The 26876-nt window shown below is 46.0% G+C and overlaps 1 protein-coding gene across 2 annotated transcripts in view; it reads left to right on the top strand.

Annotated features, from left to right (window-relative positions):
- Window positions 1–25708, top strand: part of ASIC2 (acid sensing ion channel subunit 2) — a gene marked incomplete at its 5' end in the record, with an annotated part of 1010761 nt that extends 985053 nt beyond the window's left edge. For both annotated transcript variants that reach the window (XM_080922522.1, XM_080922521.1), the window contains 7 exons: window positions 13279–13429; window positions 15551–15607; window positions 17302–17455; window positions 19989–20080; window positions 22959–23038; window positions 24805–24873; window positions 25275–25708. In XM_080922522.1, coding sequence (XP_080778648.1) covers window positions 13279–13429; window positions 15551–15607; window positions 17302–17455; window positions 19989–20080; window positions 22959–23038; window positions 24805–24873; window positions 25275–25376 — 705 coding nt within the window. In that variant the 3' untranslated portion in view covers window positions 25377–25708. The remainder of the gene's footprint in view (window positions 1–13278; window positions 13430–15550; window positions 15608–17301; window positions 17456–19988; window positions 20081–22958; window positions 23039–24804; window positions 24874–25274) is intronic.
- Between the last annotated feature and the right edge of the window lie 1168 nt (window positions 25709–26876).

The raw sequence follows: 26876 nt of genomic DNA, 5'->3' as shown, positions 1-26876 counted from the left end.
GCAACATGCCCACTCCCTGAAGCAGGAAGTTAAAGAGCTGACCGAAGAGTCAGGTAGGTGTTGGGTGGCCATCAGGTATGTTAGGTAGGCCTCCCTGTCTCTTCTTTCCTCTCCTCCTGCACCCTCGGTACTTCCAGGATCCTCTCAGCATCTCCTTCTAACTTAGAGCCTCAGACAGCCGGATGTAGACACAACAGAGATAGGTCCAGGAAGACTGACCAGAGCATAAGATACAAGCTTGAACCACCAAGGACAGCTCAAACTCCAAAGAGCACTTCGGGCTATAGTGCCACCTGCTGGTGAGTCTCAGACCTTGGGTCTGGGACAGTCAGACCCCTTTGGAGGTTGAAGAATGCAGAGATGACACCAGGCAGAGGAGAAACAGCCATCTTCTTTATATAAACTGAAAAGCCTGTGGAAAGACCCTCAAGACCCTGAATCAATGAAGGGTGAGGAAAAGAGAATGCACTTCTTACTCTGATTTGCTAGCAAATTTAAGCAGTTATTAAAGCCACCATTTCCGTGGCACAGTGTAGCCAGTAAATACAAGGTTCAAGGCTCAATCCTGATGCCTTTTCTCTCTTCCTCGCTAGCTCATCCACCCTCTGCTATAATAATAAACTGTACCATTCATGACTTTAGCTCTCTCTCCTAGATCCAGACCTCAAGATCAGGCTAGTGACCTTTTAACGTGCATGTATGAAATAGACATACACATACTCACATACACACACACATACTCTCTCTCTCTCTCACACACACACTCCCTCTCTCATGCACACACACACTCACACACACACAAAGAGAGAGAGAAGGGGGGAGGAGGGGGAGAAAGGGGAGGGAGAGCTCCCAGGAGCTCTGTCCCACTCCCCTGGCGCTGGAGTCACAAGCATACATGGCCACACTCAGCTTTCTTTCTATGTGATCTTTGCGCTCAAGTCCTTATGTTTGCAAAGCAAGCACTAACTCCCCAGCTCTTAGCGAGAAAGGCAGAGCTTCTCTGGCCCATAAACTCAAGTGGTAAAGAGAACAGGTCAAAAAAAAAAAAAAAAAAAAGAGTTAAAGCTGGACACAATGGCATGATTGGTAAAGTGCTTGCCTGCATGTATGAAGTCCAGAGTTCGATCCCCAGCACCACATAAGGGTGTGTGGCGGTGCGAATCCTAGCGCTTGGCAGAAGGATCTGATCCTCGACATCATCCTTGGCCTTGGTGAATTTGAGGCCAGCCTGGGATACCTGAGACCTTGCTGATAAAAGGAGGCCAGGGTGGAGAGTGAGGAGGAGGAACAGGCGAAGGACTGTACAAGGAAATGAAACACAGTGATGAGCACCTAGCCTTGACCAAGAAGCACTGAATCTATCAAGTCAGACGAGGAGACTGATAGCCGGGGTTGAGGGGTAGGGCTGAAGATGCTATAGAACACCCGAGGCCACAGCAGCCCATGACACAGTGGAGTTCAAAGCAGGGCTTGGGTCATTCCGCTGTCTGTCATTCTAGAGTTACAACGGATGGTTTGAAGACACCTTAGAGATTATCTCAGCCTAATGCACAGCAACACTCGAGTCTCTCTCCTCCGATCCCAGACTCTGAAGATTCACTCACAAGAGTATAAGGATAATTTCATTGCTGAGTTATACTGGTGGGTTAGGAAGCTCCCCTTACGTTGAGAACAAGTCCTTCTTCAGGATTAAATAAGGCAATGCATTTAGCATTGCCCACCACAGTGCCTTCAACATCAAGAAGTGTTATCTTCATCTCTTCCTCCCTTATGACAACTACTCCTGTGTCTGTCTTTCCCGTGGGATGTCGGAAAACAAACCTAATTCTTCTTCCCTGAGACAGTCCTTCAGATATCTGAAGACAGTGCTTCAGGGTCCCTTGAGGCTCCACTTGCCTCGGATAAACAAATACTCCAACCCACTTCCAGACACTCATTGGTAAGCAGGAGCCGTTGCTGCGTGCAGGATGGTTTCCCAGCTGCTGTGTGTGAGGTGCGGCTTCAGCGATGCCGATGGAACAAAGGACAAGGCGGCCACAGCAGAGCAGCCAGGTTCTGAGTCAGAACCTCTAGGAAGGACAAACACGGAAGCAGCTGGCCTGTTGGAATGTTCAGCTATTGAAAGGGCTCCTTCAGACTGCATCCCATCCCATCCATTTTGATGACACATTTTTCCCCCTGAGACAAGGGTTCTCTGTGTAGCCCTGGCTGTCCTGGAACTAGCTCTGTATCTGTAAACCAGGCTAACCTCAGACTCAGAGATCTACCTACCTCTGCCTCCCAAATGCTGGGAGGAAAGGTGTGTGCCACCACCACCCAGCACTGGTAATACATCTTAGTAGAAGAAAAGTAAGTCAGGGAGCTGGGGACATGGCTTAGGCGGCTAAGTGCTTGCCAGGCAAGCATGGAGACCTGAGTTCAATCCTCAGAACCGACATTTTTTTTTTTTAAAAGTCAGGCTTTGTAGTAGACTCCTGTAATCCTGCTTCCTGGTAGGCAGAGACAAGACAAGCAAGTCTTAGACTTTCTCACTAGGAAGCCTGGGAGAACCGTCACGCCACAGGTCCCAGTGAGAGATCCCATCTCAAAAAGCAAGCCAGGTAGTTCCTGAAGAACCACAACTGAGATTAACATCTGGTTTCTGCATGCATTTGTACACGTGCATGTGCACACCCATCTATGTAGTCACACACGCATGAATATTTTCACATATGTATATTTTCATGCTTTCGCACATACCACAAACACACATATACACATATACATATGCAAAGAAAGACACAGAGAATTTTAAAACTAAAAAAAAAAAAATTCCCCCATCCCTATCACAAAATTAACTCACATCATTTTGGAACAAACCCCCGTCCTCCCCACCCTCTGCAAAAGGACTTGGTGCATCCTTCCCAAATCCCATCTGTTGCTTTTGGAAACAGATTTTGAGGAACATGACCATGTAATACATCCTAAGTCCTGGAGTACTGACCTTCTGCTTAGAGGTAATCGGCCCTCAAATGTTCTCCAGTGACTCCTGCAGGTTCAAGGGAGGTTGTGTGGAAGTGAGTCCTATCCACAGGTGCCGAAGAGGAAAATGGGAGAGAAAGGGAAGAGATCTGGAGGCCCTCCAAGGCCTGCTTCTGATCTTTCTACTTGATCCTTTCTAGATACCAGTTGTGAAGCAGGGACAAACTTAAGGGTGACACCAGAAATTTCTAGAAGCACCTGCTGGCTCCAGCCCTCACCGAAGTGTGCTCCTGTACAGCGTATTTAACCTTTTCTGAAACTTTACTACCAATAAATAAGATTAAAACGGGAATGCCTGCATCAGGAGAGGTCTGTGAATATTAAATTAAACACACATGGAGAGTTTAAGTTCCCAGTAGCACGGAGCAGCTAATAACAGCCCAGCCCTCCTGTAAATAGCTCTCACAAAGTCTAGACACAAGATTTTATAGTTGGTATTCGAGTGTACTGCGGAGAAAGCAAAGCGGCCAGCGGCTGGGGAGTGTACAGGCCTTGAAGTCTCGCTCGGTGGAGCAGGTGCTTATTTACCTGACCTCTCTCCCACATGGACTCTTCAAAGTCAGAAATGAATATTGAGGCTGGGATTCAATCAGGGATCGGCAAGCGTAGAGTTAATGAGCCAAAACCGGAATTCAGGGCTGCCAGAAACACTGGAAACCGGAAGGGAGATTCTGAAGAAGGGACTCAGAGAGGCAGCCCCGGGTTTTTATGTAAGTGTTCCTCAAATCCCAGGCTCAATTCTCCATGTCATGTGAACGGATACAGAGAAAGGGTGTGCTGGGTAGAAAGCAAGAGCGGATGGAGCTATGCAACCATTGCAGCAGCTGCCTCTGCCTGGGAGGAGCAACTCCATAAACAACCACGGAAGTGTTATTCTTTGGGAGGTAGATCATAGCCCAGGACTACAAGCAAAACTGAAATATATCCACCCTTACCGCCACAAAACCAAAGTGGTTCCCTGTAAATTTAACTGCCGCCTAGAACAACACTGATCAACACTGAAGGAAGATAAATGATCCGGAGTCTCTAAAGCGATCTACCCACGCTGTCTAGTATACAAACAGAAATTACTAGACAATGCATCGAAAAGGAAACCATGGAAATAATCAGAAACAAACAGATCCCTATCTAACCCCAGTGTTAGAAGGCAGTGAGTTTATAGTAAAAATATTGAACCTGTTAAGTGATTTTGCAGAAAAGGATGTAAATAATGACAGATTTTGTTTTCTGAGGCAAGAATTGGAAATGTTTTTTAAAGAAACCAAATGGGTATTTTAAAATCAATAAATGAAGTGTCTGGCATGGGTACCTTGTTGTGTGGGATCGATAGAAGATTAGACACACAACAGAAAAAGGAACGTCACACTTGGAGCCAGCTGAGAGAAGTGATCCAAGTAGTAGGAGCTCAGGAGAGGGCTCAAAAAGGGTGTCCTGTGCAAATGTGAGGACATGGGTTTAAATCTCCAGCATGCGTGTACAAAGCCAGAATAGCAATGCAAACTCATCTCAGCGTTGCAGAGGTAGAGACTGGTGGATCCCTTTGGTTCGCCAGATGGCCAGCCTGCTCTAATCTGTGAGCTTCAAGTTCTGTGATAGACTCTGCTTTTAAAACTAAAGGGGAGAAAGACAGCCACTGTCAACCTCTAGCTTGCCATGTGCAAATAAACACAAACACTTGCACACCCATAGCTGCCTCCCCACACACCAGAAATTGTTCAAATGGAAAACCAAAATTTTTTAAATGCTGAGTAAGAATAAACAGAGCTCCACTGACAATATATTGAGCCTATGCATGCTATATATATAGAGAGAGAGATTACACTGTATATAAAACTGGCACTTCAGAGAGGAAAGAAGGAAAATAATTAAAGAAATATTGATTCGTCTTTTTTTAAATTCGTTCAAAAACATCATTTCACAGACCCATGATCCTTAGCAACCCGGGCAATAAAAATACAAAGAAAAAATCACACTGAGGAATGATATTGCCGAAATCCTACAAAATCAAGGATAGAGAGAATCAATCTTAAAATGGGGGGGGAGAGACACAGAGAGTGAATAATCCACATGGAGAATTATCACTGATTCTCATCAAAAATCAGTAGGAAACAGGAGACGAGGGGGCGGGGCGCATCTTTGACATGCTAACAGAAAGCACTTACCCAGCTATGAGGGTGTACACAGCCAGAAGAATGTGCTTGGGAAAGAATAAAACGAAGACATTGTATAGCCAGATGAAACCTGAAGAAGCCTGCCACAAGTAAACCAAGTCGGGGGGGGGGGGGTGTCAAAAGAATTCAAGACAGTGGAAAATGACATCAAATGGAAGTGTAAACTCTATGGGGGAAAATGATGAAAAATGAAAATAGTGTAAATGTGGTGAATATAAAAATATGTTTCTTTCTCATCAACCATTTTAAAAGTTAACGGGCTACTTCAGACAAGAATGGTCTTACCAGTGTTCTGCAGCAAGTGTCTTCAGTGTATGCAGAAGTGGTAGGCACAAAAAACAGAACACATAAATAAGCTTGCATGTGATGAGAACCAGCACAAATTCAAGGTACACTGTGATAAGATAAAGAGATGTAGTCTGCAATCCCAGAGCAACACTTAAAAACCATAATAGCAGAGGTCTAATATCCAATATATAAAAAGAACTCAAGAAGTTAGACACCAGAGAATCAAACAATCCTATTAAAAATGGGGTACAGAGCTAAACAAAGAATTCTCAATTGAGGAATATCAAATGGCTGAGGAGCATCTAAGGAAATGCTCACCATCCCTAGTCATCAGGGAAATGCAAATCAAAACAACCCTGAGATTCCACCTCACACCAGTCAGAATGGCTAAGATTAAAAATTCAGATTACATCAGATGCTGGTGAGGATGTGGAGAAAGAAGAGCACTCCTCCACTGTTGGTGGGGTTGTAAGCTGGTACAACCACTCTGGAAATCAGTCTGGCGGTTCCTCAGAAAATTGGACATAGTCCTACCTGAATACCCAGTTATCCCACTTCTGGGCATATACCCCAAAGATGCTTCAACATACAATAAGGACACAATGCTCCACCATGTTCATAGCAGCCTTATTTATAATAGCCAGAAGCTGGAAAGAACCCAGATGTCCTTCAGTAGATGAATGGATACAAAAATTATGGTACGTTTACACACTGGAGTACTACTCAGCTACTAGAAACAATAACTTTATGAAATTCCCAGGAAAATGGATATATCTAGAGAATAACATCCTGAGTGAGGTAACCCAATCACAAAAGAACACACATAATATGCACTCACTGATAATTGAATACTAGCCCCCAGAAAGCTCTGAATACCCAAGAAACAACTCACAGAGCATATGAAGCTCAAAAAAAAAAGCCAAAAATTGGAAGCCTCAGTCCTTAGAAAAACAGCAACAACAAGTGTATAGCACCCACTCAGAGTGGGGCACACCTAGACCTTAAATCATTAATAACTCAAGAGCTAAGAAGATAGCCTTGTGGCAATTTTTGGTATTTAAAAATCATTATGTGCAATCTTTACACACCAAGAAAACTTTGACTATTTCCATGTTACATTTTGTTTTGCATGTAATTTATGCTTATGGTAACTAGTAGGATTTCAATGCATACTATCAAACCTTTAAAAAATTCAAGTACTGATAAAAATATATTCATATAGTTTTATGCCAAAATGCTTTTAAAAATCTGTACATGTATCTCTCTTTTAAAATAAAGTTGTATAAAAAAATAATAATAGTGCAAAATGATATAAATCAGAATCCAACAGACTGTAGAATGAACTATTAAAATTGTTTATGCAAAAGGAGCCAGGGAAGAGAAAAGATACAGTGATGGAGACAAGCAGGAAATAAATAACAAGATGGTAAGGTCATGTCAAAGATTGTGCTAATGCAAATAGAGCAAAAACTCCCTAGTCAGGGGCTAGAGAGGTGGCCTGGTGGTTAAGAGCACTTGAAGCTCTTCCAGAGACCCCGGGTTCTATTCCCGGCATCGACACGATGGCTCATAACCATCTATAACTCCAGGCCCAGTGAATCTGATACTCTGCACACATAAGGTACACAAATACACATCCAGGCAAACACTCATACATATAAAATAAAAATAAACAACACCTCAAAGTGTTTTCCATTCCCAGTTGAAAGGAAGAGATCGCTGGGTAGAATGAACAACAGCATTCAATGCGCCTTAACATATAAAGATTCCCGACAGAGTAAAAGAATGGACAGAGGGAAGGTGGAAAGGACGGAGAAATGTGGGCAGTGGCATTAGGAAACAGCCCTGAACGTAAACCCTCAAGGCAATGATGCTGTAAGTGATGATCTCACAATGATCGCAAGAGCCATCCGTCAAAATGTAATAGTCCTAAATCCATAGGTGTCTAATAAGTTCACACATATCCAAATAAAAATCGACAGTGAGAAATGGAAACTACATGGTTAAACACTGTGACATTTTTTTTCTGTCATTGATGAGTATGCAGCATATTAGTAACTTTTGCATAACTGTGACCAAGATACCACAGAGAGACAAACTGGAGGAGGGAGGAGTTATTTTAGCCTATGGTTTCAGATGGTCTGAACTATGCACTTGATCAGATCTTCGTGGCAGTGTGAGTGTGAAATACCCCGATACTCCCCTCGTGGGAAACAGGAAGCACAGGACAAATAGGGGACTTCAAATCAGGTACATCTTCAGCCTTCATGGTGTCCTACTTCCTCTGAGCTCAGCACCACTTCCTGTAAAGCTTCTAGTCCTTCCAATTAGGGACCAAACACTGAATATATGAACACACCGAGGACATTTCAAGTCCAAATCACAAGTAAGCAAAAGGAAAAAAAATTTAAAGGTATCAAAGATTTGAGCAACACAACCAAGTGACTTGACCTAATTGTCTTTTATGAAACTGTGCTGGTTGATTTCCATCAACTTGATACAAACATAGACAGAAGGAAGAAGAGGGATTCTTGAGTGAGGAATTGTTTCCACGGATTGACCTGTAGGCAAGTCATCGGGATACTGTCTTGATTAATGATCTAAGTGACAGGTCCCAGATCACTGTGGGAGGTGCCACCCTTGGGCTGGTGATCTTGGGGTAAATAAGAAAGCAGGCTGAGCAAGCCAGTAAGCAGCCTTTCTCCGTGGCTTCTGCTCCAGCTTCTGCCTCACACTCCTGCTTCTGTCAGTGATGGTGTGTGACCTACGAGTTTTAAGCTGGAATAAACCCTTTTTTTCCCCTCCTCAAGCTGCCTTGGGTCATGGTGCTTTATCACAGCAAGAGAAACCCCAAGAATAAGAGAGAAAGAAACAATAACAAAAACAATTTTTACAGAATGTAAACATATCAGTGGTGTCTCTGGAACACTCACAAGCTGCCCCATAGAACAAATCTCAGTACGTTTCCAAGTGATGAAACCACAAAGGATAATGTTCTCTGACCAAAGTATAATCCAACCGGAAGCCAGTAACTAGGCAAGTGAGAAAACACAGCTTATCAACATCTGCATGTGAGGACATCACAACAGGCTCAACAGGCATGTTGAAGAGACAAATGGACATAATAAACAACTGTAACCAGCTCAGAAACTTAGAGGAATGAGCACATTCCTTGGAGTGTGGAGAAGCCCAAGTTCCCGAAGGGAGTGGGGAGTGAGGGAGTATCTGGGAGGAGTCGGGGTGAACATGGTCAAAATGCATTGTATTTGTGTAAGAAATCCTCAAAGAATCAATTAAAATGTTTTAAAGCAGAAGTCACCAAAATTAGTGAAGAAGAAATAGAAAATATTCCTTTCTCTTCATCTATTAAGGAAACTGAATTTGTAATTTAAAAATATCTAGATTCATGCACATAAGCCCCAGGTCCAGATGGCTTCACTAGTAAATTCAATCAAGCATCTAAGTTTAAAAAAAAAAAAAAAAAAAAAAAAACTATGTCTATACAAACTTGGAAAACAAACACAAGGGGAACATCTCATGACTCTTTTTTTTTTAATGAAGTTAATGTAATTCCAAAGCCAGAATTTCAAAAGATAATTTAAAACCCAAACACAGTGCCTCAAGCCTGTAACCCCTCAGATGTCTGAGGGGGCAGCTCCTGGAGCAGAAGTCACTTTAAGCCACATAGTTCATTCAAGACTAACCTAGGCTAACCAAAATCATATAAAGGTACTAGAAAAAAAGCAAATATGACTCCTTCCTAAATGCAGCTGCAAAACTTCTTTTGAAAACATTTGCAAATTATACATAGTAAAATCTAAAGAGGAAGTAAGTTGTGAGCAAGTAGGGTTTCTCCCTACAGGTCACATCTGCAGATCAATCAATGCCATTCACCGTAATAGTTGGACAAAGACGGGGGATCATGTGATCATCATTCTGGAAGCAGGGACCATCTTTAGCAACATGTAGTGGCCATTGTTGGTTTCCTTCAAAGACATAAAAAATTGAGGGGTTAGAGAGATTCCTTGCTGGTTAAGAGTGCTTACTGCTCGTGCTAAGGACTGAGGTTTGATTCCAGCACCCACATGGTAGTTCCCAATTACCTGTAAATCTAGTTCCAGGGGGCCCTAAGCCTTCTGTTGGTGTCTCCAGGCTTCTGTATGCATCTGATATCCACAGAGGCACACACATAGACATAATTTAAACATTTTAATTAACAAGCTAAAAACATTTAAAAATATTTTGCCAAGCAAACTAGAAATAGGTTAGAGGCAGGTGCATCTCTAAATTCAAGGTCAGCATGCTCTACAGAGTGAATTCAGGACAGCCAGGGCTACACAGAGAAACCCTGTCTAGGGAAATGTGTGTGAGTGTGTGAGTGTGTGTGTGTGTGTGTGTGTGTGTGTGAGAGAGAGAGAGAGAGAGAGAGAGAGAGAGAGAGAGAGAGAGAGAGTAAGCTCTTTCTTTCAAAGATTAAAAATAAGACCAGAAAACACCCACCCCCTCTGGGATTTTTTTTCCCCAACATCACACTGAATTTTTAAGCAAAATAAGGGGGGGAAACAAAATTGAAAACTATAAGCAAAGAAATAAAATTCAAACTCTCAAAAAAAAGTTAATGATATGTTCAAGATCATGAATAGATATCAAAAGCATTTTGCTGAGAAGAAGCTGTCAGCTATGAAGGAATACATACTCTCTTATTCTATTTATATGTGATCCTACAACAGATATATGCCATTTATAAAGACAAAAGCAGATGGAAGGCTCCTTGGGGGTTAGCAAAGGGGTGGGACGATGTAAGAGGGCAGCTTTGGGGGAGCTTAGATACATTCTGGATCCTGATAGTAGTGATTGCCACAATGATATGTATTTTCTTAAAAGTTCACTCCAGGTGCAGGAGAGATGGCTCAGCAGTTAAGAGCACTTGCTGCACTTCTGAAGTTTGGTTGCCAGAACCCACAGGGTGGCTCACAGTCACCTATAACTTCCGTTCCAGGAGATCTGACATTCTTTTCTGGCCTTTGAGGGCACTCACGTGGTAACACATTCATACATGTGAGCAAACCATTCATACACGTAAAATAGATGAATCTAAAAAATTAATGTGTGCAATTATGTATTAAACTTGATCTACTTATCGTATATAAATTATGCATCCATAAAGTTGGTTTTAAAAAATAGGAAAAATAGACACCATTAGGAAAAAGTAAAACCCAGACTATCGAACAAAGATACTTCATATTTGACTCGGACCATTCTTGCAGAGAATCCCTATATCTTGATAATAAAGACAAAATATGAACAGGCTTTCTTAATAGGCAAAAGACTAACGTGTCACAAAAAGTAATATATGAATAACTGATGAAAAACAAGGTCCTGGTCAAGATCATCATCACTGGGGACTATAAACAGAAACACCAATTTCTTACAGCTGAACCTCAACAAAAGTAGCTAAAACCAGCAAGGAAAAAAAGAAACCAAGAGGTAGCATGGGAGCAGAGAAAGCCCGGCTAACATTCACTTATCGAGGGAATAAGATGGAGGGCAGGAAAGATGGCTCAGCTGGGAAAAGCACCTGCCACCCGGCTTGACAACCTGAGTTTGATCCCTGAGTCCCACATGGTAGACAGAGAAAACCAATGCCTGCAAGTTGTCCTCTGACACATTCACATGGCACAGACGCCTAAGCACAGATACCCTCGTGTGATAAATAATAAATACATGTTTAAAAATGGTAGAACCCCTTTAGACCAGAGTCGGGCCAATTCTTATAAAACTATACTTGTAGCTAATTTATGAATCGGAATCAGCTATTTCACTCCTGGCTATTCACTCAAGAGAAACTCAAATGTCAAGATGAGTCATAGATAAATACTCAGCTGGGCATGGTTCCACATGAGTGTAGTCTAGCACTTGGGAGATGCAAGCAGGGCCACCTGGAGGTTAAGATCAGCCTTGGCCAGTGCTCTCAGTGGAGGGATAAGGATCCCAACCCACCCACAAAACCTTCAACCCAAAACTTGGCCTGTCTACAAGAAGATGGAAAGACTGAAGGAATAGCCAACCAGTGATCTGCCCAACTTGAGACCCATCCCATGGGCAAAAGCCACTCTCTGACACTATCAATCACACTCTGTTGTGCTTTCGGACAGAAGCCTAGCATAACCGTCCTCTGAGAGGCTCCACCTAGCAGCTGACTTATACAGATGGAAAGACCCACGGCCAAACATTAGACTGAGCTCACAGGGAGTCTTATGGAAGAGTGGGGGGAAGGATTAAGGGACCCAGAAGGGATAGAAACTCCACTATAAGACTAACCTGGGCCCTTGGGGGCTCCCAGAAACTGAACCACCAACCAAAGGGTGTACATGAGCTGAACCCAGCCCTCTCCTCACATATGCAGCAGATGTGCAGCTTGGTCTTTATGTGGGTCCCCCAACAGCTGGAGTGAGGGATGTCCCTAACTGTTGCCTGCCTGTGTATCCTGTCCCCCTGGTTAGGCTGCCTTGTCTGGCTTTAGTGAGAGAGGATGTACATGGTCCTGCACTAACTTGATGTGCCAAGGTAGGTTGGTACCCAGGGGTCCTCACTCTTCTTAGAGGAGAAGGGAATGGAGGATGGAGAGGGGGAGTGTGCAAGGGGGGAAACTAGGGAGACTGTGATCGGGATGGGGACAAAAAGGACTAGCCTTGGTTACACAACAAGTTTGAGGCCAGCCTGTACTAAATGTGGCCTTGCCTATAAAATAAGTAATTAAATAAATACTCACAGGGGCTTCTTCATAATTGCCATAATCTGTGATCAATCCAAACACCCACCATTAGGTGAATGGATAAACAAACTAAAGAAAAGGAATGAACTCCAGGTGTGCCCCCATGTGGTACAACCACAAACCCATCACTGCAAGTGAAAGAAGCAGGCAGAAAATGAATGGAGGAAACTATCGATTATCTACTTAAAATTGGAAATTGAACCTGAATTTGAAGTTTGTCTGTTTGAAAACAGGGTAACCTAAACGGTGGTAACAGCATTTGTTAGAGTGGTTGCTCGGGATAGGGGTGGAGCACGAATTGGGAAGACACATGAATTCATTTTCTACAGGGATAAAAATGTCACGTGTCTTGTTTGATGCAGTGTTTAGATGGGTGGATGGTACACTTTTGACAGAACTCATACTGTGCACTTAAGAATTTTAGTGTGGCTGGTATGGTGCCTCTTGCTTTTAATCCTAGCACTCAGAAGGAAGAGTCTGGCAGGTCTCTGTATATTCAAGGCCAGCCTGGTTCACAAAGTGAGTTCCAGGGTGGCCAGGGCTACATAGTGAGACTCTTTCCCAAAAAACTCTCCCCCAAAAAATATTTGGTGTACGTGTGGGGGGGGGGCTGTTAAGAGCACTTTCTGTTCTTGTAGAGGACCACAGTTCAGTTCCCAGCACCCACATGGTGGCTCCCATACACCTGTAACCCCAGCTCCAAGAGATCCAATACCTTTTTCCAGTCTCTTCAGGTACTTGTATTCAAATATGTTCACACTCAGACACACACACGGACACAAAAAAATGAAGTGTTTAAATAAAAACAACTGAGAGCAAAATTACATCAAAACTGACAAAGGTAAGGTGGGAAACCTCATACAGGAGACAGGCAGTGAAGGTGCCCAAGGCCAGTGAACCTGAAGATGCTCAGTTACTTATTTGCAAGTTGACAGGTAAGTCACTGTGCCCCAGAGTCCATGGAGACTGAATGAGCATCCTCTGCCAGAGCTGACTGCACCCTTCTCCCTGTCTGTCTTACAGCTCACATATCTGCCCCCACCATGGGGGGAGTGCCGGTCCTCAGAGATGGGACTCGACTTCTTTCCTGTTTACAGCATCACAGCCTGTCGGATTGACTGTGAGACCCGCTACATTGTGGAGAACTGTAACTGCCGAATGGTTCACATGCCAGGTGGGTGCCAGCGCCCCCAGGAAACACCTCACCCACTGGAGGATGCAGAGAAATGTTGATCTAGGAGGCTGTGGCACCTGACAACCAAGGGGTAGATGGAAATGCTCCTGGAGTACAGGAACAGCATCCTGGTGTGCAGGAGTGCCCAGATGTGTGCGTCACCCCCATCTCAACATCCCATATGCTTGCCAGTTGTCTACTGCTCTTGCCTCCTGAGTTCAGCGTCCAGATAATGGGATGCATCCTGGTAATGTGTCTGTTGGAATATCCAGATGTCCGTGGCTTTCACCCAGATGTTTCCCTTCGTGCATCCAAATGCCTAGCACTCTTTCCAGTGTGGCAGAAGTCTATTAGCAAGCAAACAAATATGCCTGTGCTGACTGGTGGGTGCTTCTGTTGTCAGACTATCAACACTTGTTGCTGACTCATTAGAGGCAGCATGTCAGAGGCTGGGGTGTGGAGTGGAAGCTGGTGTGGGCAGGAGAGTGGCAGCAAGGACCAGTAAGTGGGATGGTAGGCATGGACCTGAGCTTCTATTCCAGGCTTCTCCACTCACTGTGTGGGCTGGTTCACATTACTAACCTTCTCTGCTTTGATTTTCCTTATATTTTTAAATGCCCTGACCACCACAAAAGTCAGTGATGATTACATTAGTGCAAGATGAGTTTGGAATAAGAAATCACTTCTGCTAGAGACATACTGTGTGCTTGGAAATGTTCCTTTTGATATTTGCTCTGCTGGGCTTATGTCCTACCTTATTTAAGCTTACGTAACAGAATCTTTGTGGTGGAAACACACACATGGGTTTGATACCTGTCATTTTTGTTGTGACAGCTCTCAAGTGAGTGTCCTCATAGCTGAATTTTTAATAATTTCATTAGTGATCGGCAATGATCTTAGTCATTCGAAATTAGAATTGTTGATCCTTAAAATATCTTCTGTTCAAAGAGGCGTTGCCAGTACTGCTGAGGTCACTAATATCAGGAGGGAAAGACATAGGTGTGGCCCCAATCTAGCCACTCTGAGTCTTGAAATCAGCATTACTTCCATGACTGGGGTCAGAGGTAGCTCAGAGGGAAGACACAGAGAGGGGCGTATAGAAGCTACAAAGTCAGTGGGTTTTCCCCTAGTCCCAGGAAAGACCATAATTCTCCCATCACTAGTGACACCTGCACTGACTATAGACCCACAAACGTGTAAGAGAATGTGTGTGTTGCTTTAAATAATGACACTAAAATGAGCTTCCTGGAAGACAGGGCAAAATGGAAACCATGTCACCTAACGTGTTATTATGGGGAAAGGGACTTGCACCAGCTCTTCAATGCTAAAGAAAAACGGTCTTCAGGGCAGCGGAGGCTGTGTCAAAAAAGATATTCCTGAGGAACCTTGACTGGGCATTTCACAGCAGGGAAAGGGGAAAATAAAACCACCAACAAACAAAAAAGAGATCTTTGTGTTCTGCAGAGAGTTCCCAGAAAGGAAGACCTAGCATCAGTAAGTGTTCCTCACCTGGTGCTCAGACTAAACCAGCCCTAAGCTTTTTTCCCCCATAAAACCTGAGCCAGAGGTCGGCAGACAACGTGAGGTTGTAACCATCCACCCATGCCATGATCTGTGACATCTCAACCCTGTATGATGATGGGCAGAGCTGTGGGGAGGAACAGGGCCATCCCTATTGCTTGGAGCAGCAGTGCAGTATTCTGAAAAGAAGGGACCCCAGGATACCATGGTCCCCTGCCTACCTTACCACCAGCAGTTTGCTGTCCACGTCTTTCTACTTGGAAGCCTAACACAAGGGGTCAAGGAGACCACATGGACATGGCTTAGAACCTTAGGACCTTGTCTTGTCCTCAGTCTCCAAGACAAGTTGCCCCATCATTCACTAGAGCCACCAGAAGAGGACCAGCAGCTCTCATGGTCTCCTCCTCACAGAGCAGATCAGAAGTCACTACCAGATCCAAGGACACTGAACAGTGGCACCTACCAGATTGTCCCCTGAAGATAGTTTATCCCTGTGGGTTTGGAAGTCATTCAGTGCCTGAGCCATTGAGCTGCCAATGGTGTGTGTGGACCTACCCGTGTGGTTAATAATATTTCTCTCTTTGCTTTCCTTTCCTGTAGGGGATGCCCCTTTCTGCACCCCTGAGCAGCACAAGGAGTGTGCAGAGCCTGCCCTTGGTAGGTACTGGGGGAGCAGAGGGCGTGGGGTGGGATGGAGATTGTGGGGTCATCTGGTGGGGACACAAGATGGAAAAAGAAGCAGGGAAGGAATAGGCACAAAGGACCTCTACAAGGACGGAGTAGCTGCCAAAGCTCAAGAGGAAGAGAGGGGACAAGCCCCATGGATGAGGGCTGCAAGGGCCACAGAGATGGTGATGGAAGAGAGATGTCACAGGGAATGGAGGATACAGGGAGAGGACAGAGCTAGAAAGAGGGTGGCCTGAAAGAGCTCGGTGAAACCAACACACACACACACACACACACACACACACACACACACAGCCACCAAGTTCATGTTCAAGCAGAATGTCTTTCACATGCTATGAGCCCAAGGGATAGGGAGTAGTGCCAGAGAGGAGAGGTTCTCTTCCATACCATTCGTGCAAACACAAGCCATTCCAAGTCCCGCTATGCCACCAGCGCCACCTCCCCGCTTCCCCTGGACCCCTCCTCTCATAGTCTCCAGGACATTTGAGGGCTAAAGTAACTGCAGGCTCCCATCTGGAAAACCAGGAGAGAGAGGGCGCACACAGACACAGGCTGGGGTAGCCCAGCAGCTGTCCTGCTGTTTCTCTCCTCTCTCCAGCCCCAGGATAAAAGCAGACAGAGCTGTAAACTGTGCTGGAACCCTAATAGCTCTAAGTGAAAACACTAAATGCTAAGACTCCTTCCTGTTCTAGACCATCTGAGAAAGGTGTTAAAGTGTACACAAAGTCTTTCTCTGGAATAAAGATAACAAAAAAAAAAGGAAGACCACAGAGGGGAGTGAGAACAAGAGGGAGCAGAAAGAACAATTATTTTTGCTAATGATGAAACTTCTGGACCCTTTCAATTAAGCTTCAAGGCTATTGCAACAGAGGAGAGCAAGAGGGTTCATCTCAGCAGTAACAGACAGCCAGGGGCTTGTCATCAGCAAGAACCTTAAAGGATCAGGAGATGAGAAACACAGAGGAGATGTCAGGGGAGGAGAGCATCACTACTCACGGGGCTGGGATTCTTCCTAGAAGCAGGCCAGGGTGACAGTATCAAGATGGGAATTCCCTCTATGCGGAACACTGAAGAAGCAACTCTCAAGGGCCTGGTGAAAGTCTGGTCAAAAAAAGAGTCTGTCTAGTGTGGTTGGTTGGAAGAGGAGAGGAAAGGAGGGTTGTGTAGAAGGGTTGGGGGAAGGGTTAGGTTGCTCCATGGAAAGGATTCAAAGATCTTTCCCTGGGCAGCCTCTCAGCCGACAGAGGGCGTGGCCCTGGGTGTGCAGAGCACCAGCAGGAACATCATGGGGTCCTGAGTTCCAAATTAGCTTTTAGGGTAACTCACTTTGTGGGTCAGAACTCCAACCTAGACACAGAGAAGGGAGTCAGGCCTCCCTGGGAACTGTCTCTCTGAAAGTGGCAACAGCTCAACAATTTTGAAAGTGCCAGAGGTCAGGAACAGCAAGCAGAAAGAAAACAAGACCAAGGCACAATCCCATTTCAACAATTCTCTATCCCAATTTCCCTGGGGCCCAGCTCCTCCTCCCAGCTTGCCCCTTAATGCCTAGAATCCAGGTATGCTGGGCCAGAGATCCTACACACACACACACACACACACACACACACACACACACACACACACACACACACACCCTGCCTGAGACCCTCTCCTCTCTCCTCCAGGTCTACTGGCAGAAAAGGACAGCAATTACTGTCTCTGCAGGACGCCCTGCAACCTGACCCGCTACAACAAAGAGCTCTCCATGGTGAAGATCCCCAGCAAGACGTCAGCCAAGTACCTGGAGAAGAAATTTAACAAATCAGAAAAATATATCTCGTGAGTTAAGTGGGAAGGGAGAAAGAGGGGAGGGAGCATTCAGAAAGAAGCAAAAGGAAAAAGCAAGCAGTTAGCTCAATTTAGCAAACATTAATTGAGCACCTGCTGTGTGCCAAGCTAAGAAGACAAAGCCACAAAGAGCTTGCAGCCTCCTGGGGAGATAAGTGTGGGATTGAAAGCCACATAGGGCAGTGATGTCTGGGACAATGTTGGCAATAATTGAGATATGTAGACAAGAAGGGAAAGCCATGGTTGACTGCTGTTTGCTCAGGGTGAAGTTCAGAGAAAGCCTGAACTTTCTAACCAATGTCTAATTCTCCATGTGGATCTTGAGCCTTCTGTTCCCTCTTCTGGGAACACTTTTCCTGCCACTCCACCTAACTGCTCCTTGTGCTGTCTTTCTCTACTTAAATAAAGTATTTCCATTGCCTTGGAAAGTTAGATTATGGCCTCCCCAGGCACTGTGGCATTTGCCTTTATAATATTGCTGTAGCGTGTGCCTTGCAGTTAAATAATCAGTTTGTTTGGAGAAAGAAAGAAAGAAGAAACACATTATATCCTTCAAGATTTAAGTTGGAGGGTGGGTTTGGGCCTGGAGAGACAGGCAGCCGTTGAGAGTGCTTATTGCTTTCTGGGGTACTGGAGTTCAGATCCCAGCACAGGTGTCAGGCAGCTCAGAAATGTCTGTAACTTCAGCTCCGAGGAGTCCAACTCCCTCTTCCTGCCTCTGCTGGCACACATACACATGCCCACATACACAAGTGCACACGTACATCAAGACACACAGCCACATGTTAAAAAAATATTTAATAAAAGAAAGATGTAATAGAAGGAGAAGAAACAGTTTTGTCAGGAGAAAGATTCAACACTGTAAGTAGGCTTCATGGTAGGAGCATATTAGAATGAAACAACAGCATGCCAAAACATGCTGGGACCTGAAAGAGAAAGAGAGGCTTCCCTTTAAGTCTGGAAAGAAGCTTCATTGGCAGAAGAGAGACAAAGGGGTAAGGGGACATGCCACAGGTCATATAGGCTGAGCTAACAGTGAGTAGAGGTTATAAATGCTATAAGTATTTAGAAGAAGGTTTTGACTCGTGTCCTTTTGGCAAAGCAACAGTACTAGATTCCTCCCCTCCCCCTGGGCGGGGGGGGGAGGCTATGATCTCCCCAGCCATGGGCTTTGGAGGTTTACAGTAGCAAATATAGGTTCCCCCTTGTGGAGCAGGCCTCGGATGTAATCAGTTGGTCACCCCCATAACCTCCGTGCCATCTTGTGCCATATTGCACCTCTCCCAGCCGGTTAGTGTTGTATCTCACAGGGTTTCACAACTGGGTAAGACCATGGATGACTTTTCCATTGCAGCACCTACATAGCATCTTGAAAGCTGGCCAGCAAGGGAGGAAGCTTCCAGCTCCATCCCTGCCTGATTCTCTATGCCCTGCCACCAGAGTGTGTATGGTGTCTTTACCATTAAGTCTTACTACCTAGTTTGGGTAGGCAACCAAGAGCAACGACAGTAGCCTGTGTCAAATTTGTATTCTGGAGCTCTGCTCCCCAACAGAACAGTCCAGAATAATGGATTCTGCAGCCGTGGCGCCCAATGTGGTGACCACTGGCCATGCATGGCTGTAGATATAGTTTGTATAACCAAGAAACTGAATTGTGATCATCTTCGGTTGGAAACAACATCGCAGTTTCAGAAAGACCCTCCGGGTGGAAACCACATGGGGGAAGGGGAGCCTGCTCTTTGCTGTAAAGTTCTACAGTGTGGAAAGACGCTTGCTTCTTCCTCTCACAGCCACTCTCCCACTCCAGGACAGTCGCCAGGCCCCATCCTGAGATGACTTCTGATCAACAGGTTTAAAACAAGGAGCATGGAGGGCATGCCAAGCCCCACAGAAAGAGACTAGAATGTAGGAAACCCCAGGTCCTGCTGCTTAGCAGACATTCCTCAAGTAGGAATGGGCTTCCCTGCCAGGTTGTCTCATTAGCACACCTGCCTGCAGGAGAAGCACAGAAGGAGCCCAGGACTTCTGCCAGGATGCCCCTTCCCCCAGCCACCATGAACCTGCTTCCTACAATTCTTCCCAACTCTGGCGAAAGACTGAGCAATGCCAGGTCAGGGAATCCCACCCTAAAAGTCTTATTAGGGATTTCAGGAGGAAAGTGGGCACTCTCAGGAATGAACCATTAAAGGCGTAGGTGTTCACCTGAGGCAGGCACCCAAAGGGAGGCCAATCTAGTCAAGAGACTTCTGGACTCATTTGCATGCTAAGAACCAAGCAGGCCTTACAAGACTCAGGGACATGGATCAAAGCTGGACTTCCAGAAAGAATACCAAGGAAGACAGACAGAGGTAGAGCTAAGGACAAACAAGGACACAGCTGATAGGAGCCTCTGCTTCTAGAATTCTACCTTTGCACAGCTCCCTGGACCTCTTCTTCTCTGTAGATCCACAGGAAACCTGGATTAGCAGGTCCTGTGAATGCCGAGGGTTCTAACCGTGTGTGATGATTAATTTTCCCTCTGCAGAGAGAACATTCTTGTTCTGGATATATTTTTTGAGGCGCTCAATTACGAGACAATTGAACAGAAGAAGGCGTATGAAGTTGCTGCCTTACTTGGTGAGTTGTAATGTCTGTCACATAAATGTCCATGTCTCTTTGGAGGGATGGGGGTGGGTGGGAGGCAGGCAGGCAGACATGTAAGCCTCCCAAGGAGGAAAACTTTGTAATGTTCTAGAGTTACTTTTTTATGCTTGCTGTGGTAAAGGCTATAGGTCCAGTTCTTGGATTCCATAAGTCTCTGTCCAAGTTGGAGTTAGCATCCCAGAGCCTGCATGCTGGCAGGAGCACTGAAGGAGGGGATGTTTAACCTGAGTGCTCCCCAGGCATCCAAACTCTCAGGGACCCTGATGGAGCCTGGACAGCAATGCACTGAGAAGCTGAGTGTTGTTCCCTGAACCCAGAGCCCTTTCTCAAACAAGAAGGAAGAGATAATCACACCAGATGGCCACCAACCTGACTGCCACTCGCACACAATTCACACTGGCTGCCCTGGTCCTGATGGGAAATAATGTACACAAGGAACTGAGTTCAAACCTACCCTACCATTCTGGACACTTCTATTCTGGTCAAGGGCCCAGCCCCTCAACCTGTGCCACCTCCTACCCACTCTAAAGAAAGAACACAGTGCAAATTAAGTGATAGTAGCATCCCGGCAGAAGCAGACTCCACCTGAAGTAAAGCAGGAAGAGCGGGATTTGAACTACCCTTCTGAAGGGTAGCCGTGGGGGGTCCCAACAAGGCACTTCCCCTTGCTGAACCTCAGGTTTCTGTAAGACGGGCTTCCTATCACCTACCCTGTCACTCTGACTTTTCGTGACTGAAACAACTTAAAGAGGGGAAGGACTTGTTTGGGCTCATGATTTTAGGGTTTTCGGTTCAGCGTCTTAGCAATAGTGTGATTGGTAGAGCAGCCAGAATATGGCAGCCAGAAGACAGGGAGCCGAAGAGGAGGGAGGGAGGAAAAAGAGAAGGAAGAAGCAAATATACCTGTGCCAGAAAAAGCAGACTCCCTTTTTCTTTTTCCCTTTTCCTTTTTCCTTTTCCCTGTCTACTCCACCCAGGCCCACAACCCACTTAACGGTGCCTCCCATATTTAAGAGTCGTTCCCTCTTAGTTAATCATCTTAGAAAATGTCCTTATAAACCCACCCACAGGTATGCCTTACCAATCTCGAAGATACTTCTTAATGTAAAGTTGACGATGGAGATGGACCATCACACCTGGTCCACTGTGGTAGTTAGCTCAGATAAAGTCCATCAAAGGCAGCTTGTGGCACCTGCATTGTCACCATGCCAGAACCCCAGCCCTGTCTGAAGATAGCTGTCACCTAGGCTCCAAGGTTATTGAGGTTAAAGATCCTGAGCCACAGAGCACAGGCCATGGCCCTCACTCACCCCTGGAGGTCTGACTGTTATTTCCCCTTCCCTTCCCCAAGAGGATCAAGCATGCACCGTGCACCACCCTTACTCATGCTTACTCTCCCTCTCCCCTCCCCCTCTCCCGCTTCCTTTCCCCTTCCCCTCCCCACCTCACTCACACACACACTCACACACACACACACACACACACACACACAGAGAGAGAGAGAGAGAGAGAGAGAGAGAGAGAGAGAGAGAGAGAGACGGGCTTTGAATCTGTCATGTCTACATCTGATATAAGGATTAGCTTGTTCCCAGCATCTTGTTCCTGCCCAGAATAGCCTGTAAGGAAATGGTGCCGCCATCTGTGCCTCCTGTGAGGGAAGTATGGGCCACACACAAACCTTCAGCCAGCAGGCCCAGCTCAGCCTTTTCACACCACAGCCCCATATGCACGCCACTCAACACTTCCATGTTCACATACAATATGCACACTAAAACTGAAACCAACCTACAGGTCAATGCTCCAGAACCAACACACACATACACACATATACCTGTATAGTCCCGTGTCCCGATGCATAGCTTCAGGGACACATCCATGAACACAGCAAACCTAGGCAGATACACTTCATGCTGATAAGCCCACATACTCATTACATACACCTACATAGCACACGCAGGAACACACCCTCACCTACACAATGCTCACACATGCAGTACACACTCAGGAACACTCCAGCCACATCTATCACACACAGAGAGACACTCAGTGTACTTAGAAAGAGATATGCACTCACCTAAAGCGATGATCAGACACACTGCCTACACACATTCTGTACCCTGCGTAAACTAGTTAATTCCAGATGTGCTGCACCTGGTGCAAATGCATCTCTCATACCTGACCTGTTCAAACAGCTACCCAGCAAGCTTGCAGTAGAGCAAAGGGGATGGATGGGAACAGAAGGAAGCCATCTTGAGCCTAGGTAGTAAGGTTATCACAGATAGCTGAATAAATAAACAGGGTTATAACACACTGCTGAATAAGGAGGCGGGGTTCTTATATACAGCTGAACGAGAAGTGAGGCTCTGCCGACCTCAGGAGGAGCGGTCTTCAGGCTTTAAACATCTGGGAGAGATGTCCACAGTGGAGATTTTCTGCACATACTGTCTACATTCACACATAGACCTGATGGCAGGCTTTGCCATCCTCTGAGCCTCATCCAGGGAAGCTGTTGCCTCTTCCACGAGGCATCGGCATTGGGGTCCTCGGCAGGGCAGTGCCTGTGTCAACAGTACACATAAATTCAGGGCTTCGTTCGTTCCCCATGTAGGCCCATGAACCTCATCATCACTGACTGCCCAGCCCCAACCCTGCTGGCTAGTGACATGCTTGGCTCTCGGTGTCAATCGAAGAGAAGGTGGGCCTGGCAAAGGCCTGGTCCTCCCATGGCTAGGCTCCTGCTAACCTTGTAGGGGGCACACTCAAGAGCTCCGGCTGCTGAGTTCATCGTCTCTTCATCCATTCCTAGATCTGTGTGTAAAACCCAATCTCTGGTCTTTGCCCTTCTCTGCAGGTGACATTGGTGGTCAGATGGGATTGTTCATTGGTGCTAGTCTCCTCACAATACTAGAGCTCTTTGATTATATTTATGAGGTAAGATTTGGGGTTACTCTTGGGGAAATGACAAAATGGCAGAACACCCAGACTCAGAACCAAGCAAGGCTAAGGCAATAGTTTCATCCCACCCACACAAAGACACTTCTCCTAAGTGTGGGGCAGGGGCCTTAAGGAAAGGTGGATGTGAACAAAATGGACGCCCTCTTCTCTTTGGACCTGCCCTACGTCACAAAGAGGAAGTACAGGGATGAGAAGAGGCGGGGCTGTGCAACCTGAGGCCCTTCCACAGTGGGACCAGGGCAGGGTTTCATACCTTACACATCTATATACAACACATCACTTACCCAACATATTACATGTGTGTGCATCATACACACATCACACTTAACAGACAACGGCCCCTGAGTACCTTCCACAGCAGTACTAGGACAAGGTTTCATACCCTGAGTGAGTCCACATCCATAAACCACACATTACCCACCCAACATATTACATTCATGTGCACCACACACATATCACACTTAAGCATATATAAACCACCAGTGCACACACATACACACATTCCAACCACACTAATCGATCTGCATACCACACACACAGCACACTCAGGAGTACACATTACCCACAAGTCTGTCCTCCCAGATGCCTGTCTTCCAGAGCCTAGGCAGCCCTCAGGAGGGGCATTCCCCAGGAATCCTCATCAGTTCCCAGAGAGGAAACTACAGTGCCTACCAGCCATTTCTGCCAATCACAGTCTGGGGAGATATAACCCTTAGAGACACCGGGGTCATGTTTCTGAAAGATTCTCAAAGAGGCCCAGGAGCATATCCGCTCTTACATCTTCCTAACCCAGGCAAGAGGAAGCCTGCCCCAGACTACTATGCCCAGAGTAATCTGAGCAGAAAGGCAGGCTAGGCCAGCTGTCTGCAGACTGGCTGAGTTAGTAGGCTAACCTACCTATCAATAGGTCCGTGCCAGCTCCTCCCTGCCCCAGTGATTATTTGGAGACCTCCATGTCCCTAGCCGATGGGCAATGTAAACCAGGCTGGGTGTGCCACCCTGAGACTGGCGGTGGTTCCAAAGGTCCTATAACACTCCCACACTGACTGCACACTCTCTCTAACTCTCAGCCTCCCATTGCGCTTCTCAAGAAAGAAAAAAAATACCCCTAGCAACAATTTCAGTAGAACCCCTTGTCCCTCAGCATGCTGACTACAACCCGAATAAAGCTAGATTCTTGTTCAAGGCGGTTCAAAATGAATGGCAAATTGAGCCACATTAGAAAGCATATTTAAGAGCCACCCTTAATTGCTATGAATAAAGCGTTATAACCTTGGGTGTGCCCTCATCTTGTGGAGCTATCAGCCCTTGAAAGTGATTAACAAAGCTGGGTGCGGTAGCATTGATCTGGCCTTTCAACAGTGGGAAGGCTGGGCCAGGAGGATGATGAACTTGAAGCCAATTTGAGCTACACAGTGAAAAAGACGTCCCAGGATGCTCCCTAGGATCCATGGGGGTCTGCGCATCCCAGCGCCTTTAGCTTATGTAATGGGAAAAGCAGTCCACGGAGCAAGGCAAAGCCCCCCCCCCCCATCCTCCTCCAAGATCTGTTTGGAGCAACAAAAAAATCACATGAAGTCCAAAAGGCAAGCTTGAGAAAATGAGGCCATTATGTGTACAGCCATAGCCTACGCCGTCACTGCCTATGAGATTCCCCAGTTCAACCCCAAGGAAGGAACTTTAGCTTTTGGCCTATGTACCGTCCTCCCAACCTGACTGTCCATGGCCTGTCTTTCTTACAGCTGATCAAAGAGAAGCTATTAGACCTGCTTGGCAAAGAAGACGAGGATGGGAGCCATGACGAAAACATGGTAAGACCAGCTCTCTGTGGACTAGCTTGTGTAGGCAATACTGGATCTCCTACATATCAGATATTCACATTACAATTCATAACAATAGCAAAATTACAGTTATGAAGGAGCCACAAAATAATTTTATGGTGGTGGGGGGGGGGAAATCACCACAAGAGGAACTGTATTAAAGGGCCACGGCATCAAGAAGGTTGAGAACCACTGCTCTAGAAAAGAATCAAACGTATATTCCAAGTCCTGCCATCTAAGCCTCCCCCCCAAACCATCACAAGTCAACCAAGTCAGCCTCTGAGTTACCTTGTACCCGCTGAAGCGTTTTAGAGGTTCCCATCCTGCCTCACGGGACTTTGCAGTAAACCTTTCTGAATGGATCACACATGTCCCCTTTCTTTTCCCTATAGAGCACCTGTGACACAATGCCAAACCACTCTGAAACCATCAGCCACACTGTGAACGTGCCCCTGCAGACAGCTTTGGGCACCCTGGAGGAGATCGCCTGCTGACACCTCTCAGGCAACCCAGCACCTCCAAACTGACCTTAAAGGCCCAAGACCCAGGACAGGAGACAGCAAGCGCAGGTGGGATAGCCCCTGATGACAGAGAGAAGCGAGAGCCCCCCATATGCACACATTGCGAACTTCTGCCAAACCTCACCTGGCCACATCTGACATGAACCGTCCCGGGCCCTGCCTCGTGTCCCTCGTAGGACCGATGAGTCGCACTCCGGAACTGTCCAAGAACTAACCTGCCATCACATCTCACTGCCAGATGTACAAAGCACCTGCATGCTCAGACTTCTTATGGCACCGCCTCCACTTCCGTCTTGTACATGATCTTTTCTCCGTGCGGTTTCCAGAGCCCACTCGGCTGCCCAGGCAATGGGACCAGGTTCCAGCCCCAAAGTCACCCTGAGCCCAGCTCTGGAATTGAAACTGCACAGTCAAGAAGGAAACCACAGAACTCTCTACAACGTTTGATCCTTGTGTTGTTTGTGAAGGCTCTTAACTTTGTCCCCCAAAAGGAGGCTGGGGCTCCTGCACTAAAGGTGACCAGTACCAACCTCCTTTTCCCAGCACCTGTGGAGGAGGTACAGTGGCCCAGGTGACCCCAGTACTCGTACATGGAGCCACATTGTTCTCTCCCTGTGACACAGATGTAGAGTCTGATTTTTGTTTTGTTTTGTTTTGTTTTGTTTGGGGCTGGGGCTGTTTTTGTTTGTCTGTGGAAGATTTGTTTTGTTTTGCTTCGTCTTACAGTCTTCGGTTTCGATGTTCTAAGGTTCGATTTGGGTTTTTCTTTTTTTTTTTTTTTTGGAGTTTATTTATTCGTGCTTTGAACCACAGTCATATTAAAAGCTGGTCTTGTGGAAGTGGCCACATCCTTCTGCCTTTTCTCTGCATCTAGGTCTCTGTCTCTGAGGGCTAAGGAAAGTCTCAGACCCACCAGCCAAAAACCATGGAGAAGGTTTACAAAGTTTCTCCGACAGTGTTTACCTTTGTAAGATGTATGCTATCCTAGACCACAACTTTGTTAATGGATGGTATGATCCACTAACAGGTTAAAATTTTTGTGCTGCAAAATACCACCCAATGTGGTATAAAACAGGGAGAGACAGAGAAGGCTACCCAGGACAGAAAACCTTAATAGGGACCTTCCTGGAACCCCATGCTTTGTCTGCTGTCCTGGGTCTTCCTAACCCTGTCTGCAAGTTCAGGCTAGATATAAACCCAGTGTGGCCTCTCTTTCACCACCATCTGATCCTCTCTCAATCCAAGCGTTCTACCCCATAAAACTGATCTACCTTGTCTTTCCAGTGGTCACATTGGCAGCACCTTGCTCTCTGTGGCTCCTAAAAGGATATCTAAATGGGACACAGGTTGAAGGTGCCTTTGCTGATCATTATTTCATGCCCTTTTGAGGCCTCTCTGGTTGGGAAATGATAACTTTTGTTTGAGCAGAATCACATCACGCTGCTTCCATGGTGACAGTTTTCTCTAGGCTAG

Source organism: Micromys minutus (genome assembly GCF_963924665.1).
Source record: "Micromys minutus genome assembly, chromosome: 10".
NCBI lineage: Eukaryota > Metazoa > Chordata > Mammalia > Rodentia > Muridae > Micromys > Micromys minutus.
This window is presented reverse-complemented; position numbering and strand designations above follow the sequence as displayed.